This window comes from Leucoraja erinacea, chromosome 3 (genome assembly GCF_028641065.1).
Source record: "Leucoraja erinacea ecotype New England chromosome 3, Leri_hhj_1, whole genome shotgun sequence".
In the NCBI taxonomy this organism is placed as follows: domain Eukaryota; kingdom Metazoa; phylum Chordata; class Chondrichthyes; order Rajiformes; family Rajidae; genus Leucoraja; species Leucoraja erinaceus.
This window is the reverse complement of record NC_073379.1, coordinates 12,626,519-12,637,263: the sequence shown is the minus strand read 5'-3', so window position 1 is coordinate 12,637,263 and position 10,745 is coordinate 12,626,519. Positions and strand designations below refer to the sequence as shown.

The following is a 10,745-nucleotide window of genomic DNA, read 5'->3' as shown; positions in this document are numbered from 1 at the left end:
TCCCCCCTCAATCTTCTAAATTCTAGCGTGTACAAGCCGAGTCTATCCAGTCTTTCTTCATATGAAAGTCCTGACATCCCAGGAATCAGTCTGGTGAACCTTCTCTGTACTCCCTCCATGGCAAGAATGTCTTTCCTCAGATTAGGAGACCAAAACTGTACGCAATACTCCAGGTGTGGTCTCACCAAGACCCTGTACAACGGCAGTAGAACCTCCCTGCTCCTATACTCAAATCCTTTTACTATGAATGCTAACATACCATTCGCTTTCTTCACTGCCTGCTGCACTGAATGCCTACTTTTAATGACTGGTGTACCATGACACCCAGGTCTCGTTGCATCTCCCCTTTTCCTAATCAGCCACCATTCAGATAATAGTCTACTTTCCTGTTTTTGCCACCAAAGTGGATAACCTGACATTTATCCACATTATACTGCCATATATTTAGTTTTGGTCTCCACATTATATCTGCCATGCATTTGCCCACCCGCCCAGCCTATCCAAGTCACCTTGCAGCCTCCTAGCATCCTCCTCACAGCTAACACTGCTCCCCAGCTTTGTGTCATCTGCAAACTTGGAGATGTTGCATTTAATTCCCTCGTCCAAATCATGAATATACATTGTAAATAGCTGGGGTCCCAGCACTGAGCCTTGCGGTACCCCACTAGTCACTGCCTGCCATTGTGAAAAGGACCCGTTTACTCCTACTCTTTGCTTCCTGTCTGCCAGCCAGTTCTCTATCCACATCAATACTGAACCCCCAATGCCGTGTGCTTTAAGTTTGTATACTAATCTCTTATGTGGGACCTTGTCGAAAGCTTTCTGAAAGTCCAGATATAACACATCCACTGGTTCTCCCTTATCCACTCTACTAGTTACATCCTCGAAAAATTCTATAAGATTCTATAAGATAACACCTTCAGATTCAGGGACAGTTTCTACCCAGCTGTTATCAGGCAACTGAATGGTCCTCTAACCAGCTGGAGTGCGGTTCTGGTCTTCCATCCATCCCATTGGAGACCCTTTGAACTATCTTGAATGGGACTTTATCAGACTTCAATGTTATATGTTTGCACTAAAAGAGCATCTTTGCATCCTTTATTCCTTATCTGTGTACTGTGGACAGCTTGATTGTATTCATGTATAGCATTTTCTTTGACTGGACAGCATGCAAACAAAAGCTTTTCACTGTACCTCGGTGAATTTAGGGCAAATTACAGTATCCAATTAACCGACTAACATGTGTCTTTCAAATGTGAGAGGTAACTGGAGCACCCAGAGAAAACCCACAAGGTCACAGGGATAACGTGCAAACTCTGTACAGACAGCATCCGTAGTCAGGATCGAACCCGGCTCACTGGCGCTGTGCAGCAGCAACTCTACCGCTATTATGTTGAAATGTTGAGAGGTTGCGTATACGAGCTGGCGCAAAAAAGAAAAGTATCAGAGCGCAGTAGAATATGCTGCAGCGACAGAGAAAGTGCAGGTAAAAAAAATTGCAAAGGCTGCAACAAGGTGGATTGGGAGATTGATCCCGGGTCTCTGCCACTGAGAGGCAGTGGCTCTACCACTACTCCACTGTTATTGGTACAATTAGAGCCTTCCTCACCTCTCACAGTCAGGTGAATGACCTTTTGTAATAGAGGATGTCCATCGATGTTGTTCACATTGCACTGATATAGACCATTATCCTCCTGTCCCAGTTGCTCCACCTTTAGCGAGGCATCCCTCCGGCTGAGATTCCCGATGAACTTAAACCGATCTCTTCTTGCCTCATGCTTCACTTCATCGCACGAGGAGTGGAAGGGAGCAGTGAACTGACACGTAATAACGGCATCCAAACGCCGCAAGTCACCTTTGAACCAGTGCAGCTTGAGTTTGATGATGTGATCAGTGGCCGGGAGGGTGAACGTACATGGCAACACAGCCGAGCCTCCTTCAACGGCAAACACGGCATCGGCAGTGGCTGCTGGAATAGAAAGGGTCGATAATCAATATCGCGTCGGTAATATCGTGAATAATATTTAGTGCAAGATAAAAGTCAAGTAAAGTTTGATCATAGACTATGATCAAACTTTACTCATAGACAGCCCAAAAGTCTCCAATGAGGTAGATGGTGGTACAGCACTGCTCTCTAATTCTAGTAGGATGGTTCAGTTGCCTGACAAGAGTCGGGAAACATAGAAACATAGAATATAGGTGCAGGAGTAGGCCATTCGGCCCTTCGAGCCTGCACCGCCATTCAATATGATCATGGCTGATCATCCAACTCAGTATCCTGTTCCTGCCTTCGCTCCATACCCCCTGATCCCTTTAGCCACAAGGGCCACATCTAACTCCCTCTTAAATATAGCCAATGAACTGGCCTCAACTACCTTCTGCGGCAGAGAATTCCAGAGATTCACCACTCTCTGTGTGAAAAACGTTTTCCTCATCTCGGTCCTAAAAGATTTCCCCCTTATCCTTAAACTGTGACCCCTTGTTCTGGACTTCCCCAACATCGGGAACAATCTTCCTGCATCTAGCCTGTCCAACCCCTTAAGAATTTTGTACGTTTCTATAAGATCCCCCCTCAATCTTCTAAATTCTAGCGAGTACAAACCGAGTCTATCCAGTCTTTCTTCAGATGAAAGTCCTGACATCCCAGGAATCGCAGGGAAGAAACTGTCCCTGAACCTGGAGGTGTGCGTTTTCACACTTTTTACCCTTTTGAGCCCGAGTCTGTGTCATTATGTGTCAGCAACTCTAGCGTCGCGCCACTGTGCCAGCCAAAGGGAAAAATACAGAGGACATTTCAGGTCAGGCCGTTCTAAATGTTGTCCATCCTGTTCCCTTCTCAGATGCTGCCTGACCCGTTCACTCCCTCCAGCACTTTGTCATATTTCCCCAAAACACATGAATCATTGTGAAGCCACTGTGGTTCAAAAAGGCCATTAAACAAATACATTTTGGAATCAACATTTCAAATTGTGTATTTTCAAGTGGAAAGAAATTGTGTGGGGGGCGGGAGGTGGGGGGGGGGGGGGGGGGGGCGGTAAGTAAAGGCCTTGAAGACATTGATCTGAGGTTTGAAATAACCCTTCAGGAAGAAATTAGGAGATTAAAAGGATGTTCCTTCAGAAAGGAGATGAGGAGGAATTTCTTTAGTCGCAGGGTGGTGAATCTGTGCAAGTTATTGTCACAGATGGCTGTGGAGGCTGTACATTGATATTTTTAAGGTGGAGATTGATAGATTCTTGATTCAATAGACAATAGATAATAGGTGCAGTAGTATGCCTTTCGGCCCTTCGAGCCAGCACCACCATTCAATGTGATCATGGCTGATCACCCCCAATCAGTACCCCGTTCCTGCCTTCTTCTCATATCCCCTGACTCTGCTATTTTTAAGAGCCCTACCTAGCTCTTTCTTGAAAGCATCCAGAGAACCAGCCTCCACCGCCCTCTTAGGCAGAGAATTCCACAGACAGATTCGTAAGGATGTCATGGGTTATGGGGAGAAGGAAGGAGAATGGTGTTGAGAGGGAATGATAGATCAGCCATGATTGAATGGTGGAGTAGACTTGACAGGCCAAACAGCCAAACTCTGCTCCAAGAACTTATGAACTCATGAACTTGGGACAGTGTGAGCATCACATGCGCTGTTGTCAATGAAACAAGAAATGAGGGTTGGATAGCACATAAACAAAGGTTTTTCACTGTACCTTGGTACCAGGAACGGGGTACTGATTGTGGATGATCAGCCATGATCATATTGAATGGTGGTGTTGGCCCGCCCCTGCACCAATTTTCTATCTTCCTATCTTTCTATACGGCTGGAAGACCTCAGCAGACCAAGCCGTAGCCGTGGAGAGAAAGGAACGACAGGCACAAAATGTTGGAGTAACTCCAGCTTTTTGTGTCTATCTTCATATGTAGTCTCCTGAACCCTCTGTAAGATCTCAGTCCATCACTCATGCCTGAGCATGCTACTATCTAAGCTGCCACATGGTGGCGCAAGTGGTACAGTTGCTGCCTCACTGCCTGGGACCTCGTGTGCAATGACACCGTCATAGAGTTATACAGCGTGGAAACAGGCCCTTCGGCCCAACTCCTCCATGCTGACCTCACTCGCCCCATTTGCCTTTGCCTGACCCATATCCCTCTCAACCTTTCCAATCCACGAACCTGTAACAATGTTTTATAAACATTATAATTGTACCACTCCTTCTGAGAGCTGGTTCAACACACACATGCCACCCTCTGTGTGAAATACCTGTACTTGCCCCTCAGCTCCCTTTTACGTGTGAAGTTTTAATTTGAAGAAACAGCTAGAAAACAGGCCCTTCAGCCCGCTGAGTCTGTGCCGACCATCCATCACCAATTTAACTTTAGGTTAATTTAGATTAGAGATACAGTGTGGAAACAGGTCCTTCTGCCCACCGAGTCCGCGCCGACCAGCGATCCCTGTCCACTCGCTCTATCCTACGCATCAGGGACAATTTACGGAAGCCAAATCATCTACAGACTTGCACGTCTTTGGGATGTGGGAGGAAACTGGAACACCTGGAGGAAACCCACACGGTCACGGGGAAAACATGCAAACTCCATGCAGACAACCGTAGTCGAGATCGAAGCTGGGTCTCTGGTGCTGTAAGGCAGCAACTATACCACTGCGCCACTCTGCCACCCTAGGTCTATGTTATCCCACTTTCTCATGCACTCTTTATACACGAGGAGTAATTTACAGAGAGCCAATCAACCTACAAGCACATACATCCTTGGAATGTGGGAGGAAACCAGAGCACCAGGAGAAAACCCACGCGGTCACAGTGTGAATGTGCAAACTCCACACAGACAGCACCCGAGGTCAGGATCCCTGATGCTGTGAGTCAGCAGATATTTGTTAAACTTGGCATCACATTCGGCACAGACATGGTGGGCTGAAGGACCAGATCATGTGTTGTACTGTTCTCTGTTCTATTTTTCCAGTACATTAATGACTACATTGGTAGTGCTTCCTGCTTTTGTACTGAAACTTAACGGTTCTTTCTTGCAGCAAATGTCCACATTGTTTGCATTAGAACAAGAGAAAGAGGAACAGGAGTAAGCCATTTGGCTGCTCGAGGCTTGTCTGCTTACACTGTGGCCGTGGCTGGTCACACCATCCCCTGCGCTATGACTTCATCCCCCAATATCACTAAATCTACCAGATTTTCTATTTTGAAGTCACAAAGAACATGCTTATCAACACCCCTGCTTCCTCACAAGTTTGAGGAGTCTCGTCAGGTCGCTGAACACTCCACCCAACCTGTACAGGTTATACGGTGGAGAACATAAAGACGGGTTATGTCGCAGTCTGGTTTAATAACTCAAACACACAGTAATGAAGGAGGCTGCAAAGAAGATGTGGGGTCTTATCTTCAATGCCCTCAAGGTTGGCTGTGGGAGGCGCACACTGGGAATGAAGGCCGAAGGTGGCCAGGAGAGGAGAGGGATGACAGTCATTAGGTCACAAGGAATAGGGGTAGAATTAGGCCATTCAGCCCATCAGGTCTTCTCCGCTATTCAATCATGGCTGAGCTATCTCTCCCTTCCTACCCCATTCTCCTGCCTTCTCCCCACAACCTCTGACACCTGTTATGTTGAAGTCATATCATAGTCATACAGTATGGAAACAGGCAGTTCGGCCCAACTTTCACGTGATGACCTAGATGCCTCCTCTACACTTGTGCTACCTGCCCATCTTTGGCCCATATTCCTCTGAACCTTTCGTATCCATGTACCTGTCCAAATGTCTTCTAGATACAGGCCCTTTGGCCCACCAAATCCCAGCCAACCAGCGATCACCAGTTCTGGGTGTGTGTATGTGGGTTGTATATCTATGTGTGTGTGATTCTGTAGCGTGCGTTCATGCACGTATGAGCCAATGTCTATTGGTTTGTGTGTGTGTCATTGGGTCATTGCGTATGTTTTTATATGAATGTGTGAGTGCGTGTATGTGTGTCCATTTGTGTCTTGTGCGTGCGAGTGACTTTATGTATGTGTGTGTGTGTGTTACATTCTGGTGTATGTTTGTGTATCTGTCTATATTCCTGTATGTGTACGCATCTCATTTGCGTGCGTTTGTATATGTGACAGTGTGTACGTGACACTGTGTATTGTCTACTTTGTGTGTATGTCAGTGACTGCGTGTGTGTCTCATTTCTGTGTACATATATCTGTGAATGTATGTGTGCATCTGCAACCGTATATTGTGCAGGCATGGGTGGGTGTGTGTGTGTGTGTGTGTGTGTGTGTGTGCGTGTGTGTGTGTGTGTGTGTGTGTGTGTGTGTGTGTGTGTGTGTGTGTGCGTGTGTGCGTGTGCGTGTGTGTGTGTGTGTGTGTGTGTGTGTGCACGTGTTTGTACATATGTGTTAGCACATGTGTTTGTGCGAGTGTGTGCATGTGTATGTGTGTATATGGTGTATGTGTGTGTGTATGTTGTATGTATGTGCGTGTGTGTGTCCAGTGGAGGTTTACGAGAATGATTCCAGGGATGAGTGGGTTAACATATGATGAGCATTTGACGGCACTGGGCCTGTACTGGCTGGAGTGTAGAAGGATGAGAGGGACCTTCACAGAAACTTACTGAATAGTGAAAGGTATGGATAGAGTGCATGTGGAGAGGATGTTTCCCCTAGTGGGAGATTCAAGGACAAGAGGCCACAGCATCAGCATAAAAGGATGTACATTTAGAATGGAGATGAGGAGGAATTTATTTAGTCAGAGGGTGGTGAATCTGTGGAATTCATATCCGTCAAAGGATGTGGAGGCCAAGTCAATGGCCAGATTCTTGATTAGCACGGGTGTCAGGGGTTGCGGGGAGAAGGCAGGGGAATTGGGTTGAGAGGGTAAGATAGATCAGCCATGTTTGAATGGTAGACTTAGTGGGCCAAATGGCCTAATTCAACTCATATTACTTATGAACTTATGACACATCTAAAGCTCATTCAGCATGAATCCAGCATCCAGTTCTTATTTCCTGCTTACATTAGCTCCAGCTCCCTCGTCTTGCTTATCTTGACCAGTGTCTGATCTTCCTTCAGCTCCCAGAGGGAATGTCTCAGTGGTGACTGGGATTAAGGGGGGGTTCAGCCTCGTTACCCTGTGTGTTCCCACCGCCTCCACTCAACCAGGTCCCGCTCGCGGTCACATGGATGAGGAAGGATCCCTACCGACACATCATCACGCTCAGACCCCAAGCTGGTGGATCCTGGGCGGCGGGAGAACGGAGCAACTCGGTTCAATCTGGTCGGGGACCCAGAGCGGGAAAACGCCTCAACCAGGATAAAGCAGCTCAGTGTGGAGGACAATCACGGTGGAGATTGTGACCATATCCCCTCTTCCAATTCCCAATTTTAATACTTACCAAAGCCAATTAACCTACAAATCTGTACATCCTTGGAGTGTGGGAGGGAACCGGAACACCCAGTGTAAACCCACAGAGGGAGAACGTACAAACTCCGTACAGACAGCACCCCTAGTCAGATCAAATCTGGGCCTCTGGCGCTGTAAGGCAGCATCTCTACCATAGCCAATAGGGAAATTTTATTTTTTGTGCATGCGTATGGCATGATTGCAAGTCAAGAATCAACAGTATTTAATTATCATATGTGCTGAAACAAGACAATGACATTCTTATTTACAACAGCATAACATGGTCTGTAGGCACATTAGATAGCATGATAATCGAAAGATCAATAAAGTAACAAAAAAAAAATATTAGTTATAAAAAGGATAAAAAGGATGTAATAATAAGGACACGGTGGTTTATACCAAAGATAGATTCAAAATGCTGGAGTCACTCAGTGGGTCAGGCAGCACCTCTAGAGAATACTCCCTCGTCTCCCCTCTCGCATCAGGCAATAGGTACAAAAGTGTGAAAACGCACACCTACAGGTTCAGGGATAGTTTCTTCCCAGCTGTTTTCACGCAACTGAACCATTCCCATCAACAACTGGAGGGCGATCCTGAGCTACCAATGTGACTTAGACATGATCCAAGTCACATTGAAGCCCCTTGGAATATCTCAAATCGGACTTTATTGGACTTTATCTTGCACTAAACGTTATTCCCTCTATCCTGGATCTGTACATGGTGGACGGTTGGATTGTATTCATGTACAGTCTTTCTGCTGAGTGGATGGCACACAACAAAATAAGCTTTACTCTGTACCTTGGTACACCTGGCAATAAACTAAACTCATCTAAACTGGGTGACGTTTCTGAAGACAGGCCCTGACACAAAACATCACCTATCCATGTTCTTCAGTCTAAAGATAGATCTAAGTCCCCTCAGTCTGAAGAAGGGTCTCGACTCAAAATGTCACCTATGCCTTTTCTCCCGAAATGCTGCCTGACCAGTTGTTACTTCAGCATTTTGTGTCCACCTTCACCAGAAATGCAGCCTGTCCCACCGAGTTACTCCAGCACTTTGTGACTATCCCGATATTAGTATATCCCATGGATTGACTGGAAAGCACACAAACACGGTTCTTCACTGTAACTCGGTACAGGCAACAGTAATAAACCTACACTGTACCAATAAAGCGATCGTAATAAAAAAGACACCTACTGTTTCCATGTACTGAGACCAACAGCAGAACTGTAGGCAGCCAAGTGGAGAGAATCATCATCGCTGGCTATCTCGTGGTGTCCAGCTCTCCGCACTGGGACTTTCAGCCTTTACACAATACAAAACCAGATGCCAGCGTTTCTTCACTTCCTGGTTCACTACCAACGAACAGTGAATTCAGTGACAATTAAGAGACGGGGGCGGCACGGTGGCGCAGCAGTTGAGTTGCTGCCTTACAGCACCAGAGACCCGGGTTCAATCCTGACTACAGGTGCTGTCTGTACAGAGTTTGTATGCTCTCCCCATGAACGCGCGAGGTTTCTTTGGTTCCCCCACAATCCAAAGGCATACAGGTTGGTAGGTTAATTGGCTTTGGTCCATTTGTAAATTGTCCCTAGTGTGTAGGATAGTGCTAGTATATGGTGTTCACTAGTCCGTACGAACTTGGTGGGCCAAAGATCAGTGTTTCCACTCTGTATCTCCAAACTAAACCAAACTAAGCATTTTCACGTTGAGCGTGACTGCGTAGGTTTTCTCCAGGTGCTACGGTTTCCTCCAAAGCTGTGCGAGGTTTGTAGGTTAATTGGCTTCTGTAAATCATAATTTGTCCCCAGTGTGTGTTGAATGGTGTTAGTGTACGGGGTGGGTGAATGCTGTTTGGCATGGACTCGGTGGGCCTAAGGGCCTGTTTCTGCACTGTATCTCTAAAGTCTAAAGTCCAAATTATAACACTGTATAGTTCCACATTTCACACAGAATGTCTGACCTGATGTGTTTCCAAATCTTCCTGTTGCATTATGCACTATAGTTGTGAAATCCATTTCCAGTCAGAAGATCATTTGTAAACACAGAACCTATTGACCATCTAAGTTAAGTGATTCGCTGGGGAACTGCAGACTCAGCTGAGGTGGTGTGGGCCTACTGTTATATGTTGAAACATTAACGGTGTCGGATTTGCTTCTCAAAAGGACGTTAGTACTCCAATTTGTTTTGTTTAGAGATACAGTGTGATCCCACCGATCCCACGCCGACCAGCAATCACCCACACAATAGTTCTATCTTACAATTTACAGAAACCACGGAAAAATACAAATTAAAAAGAGGCGTTCACGCATTGAAGTGGTTCGCATATGACTCAAAGTTTAACCCAGGGGTGTATGATTCAAAATTCAAAGAATGGGCACAAAAAGGCATAACGACAATGTATACAGTTTCAGAAAATGGCGAGTTTATGAGCTTCCAAGATTTAAAGTCAAAGTATGGTCTCGAAAACAAAGATTTTTTTAGATACTTGCAATTAAGAGACTACTTTATAAAAGAGATAAGGCCAGAACTAGATGAAACTTCAAATAATGTGATCAAGGTGATTGTGGATGCATACAAACAGAAGGGGTCTCGGGTCATCTCTGCTTTCTACCAAGCTCTGGTGGAAAGCGGGGGAGAATCAACGCTCTACATAAAAACAAAATGGGAAGCAGAATTAAAGATTCAAATAACAGAAGAAGAATGGTATCAAATGTGTGAAACACAATGTTCATCCACAAGCTCACTAGTATGGAGAGAATTTTGCTGGAAGAATCTATCTCGCTTTTTTATAATACCCAAAATAAAAAGCAGACAACTTGCTGTCCAACAACACTGTGTGGGAGTACGGAGGCAGACCACTCGCATATTTTCTGGAACTGTGTAAAGATAAGGCCATACTGGGAAAATGTTAATGCAACTGTAAATAATATCTTGGGTTATAAAATCCCAAATACTTGCCCTGTGATGTATCTGGGGTGTATTAAAGATAGTGTAAAAATAGAAGATACATATTTGATTAAAGTTTTGCTTGCAGCAAGTAACAAGGCCATTACCAGGCAGTGGCTTAATGAAAAAAGTTCAAAACAGGAACAATGGTTAGAAATTGTGCGAGACATCTTTAATATGGAGAAATTGACATATTCCTTGAGAGTCAAGGATAATTCATTTGAGAAGATCTGGGAAAAATGGACTGTTTATTTGAGCCATGACACCAATTAGATAAATGCCGAGCTAGATCTGGGAAGATTGTGTTATATTGAATTAGATGGTATGTTTGTATGAATATTGAATTATCTCCAGATAACTAATCAATGTAATGGTTTTTCTTTTTTTAATTTGGTAAGTA

General features: G+C 45.1%; 1 protein-coding gene across 2 annotated transcripts in view; it reads right to left on the bottom strand.

Annotated features, from left to right (window-relative positions):
- Positions 1-9,223, bottom strand: part of LOC129695294 (hepatitis A virus cellular receptor 1-like) — a 25,080-nt gene extending 15,857 nt beyond the window's left edge. For both annotated transcript variants that reach the window (XM_055632113.1, XM_055632112.1), the window contains exons 1-2: positions 8,594-9,223; positions 1,610-1,969 (exon numbers count right to left, since the gene is read on the bottom strand). In XM_055632113.1, the coding sequence (XP_055488088.1) occupies positions 1,610-1,969; positions 8,594-8,654 (421 nt within the window). In that variant the 5' untranslated portion in view covers positions 8,655-9,223. The remainder of the gene's footprint in view (positions 1-1,609; positions 1,970-8,593) is intronic.
- Positions 9,224-10,745: the final 1,522 nt, after the last annotated feature.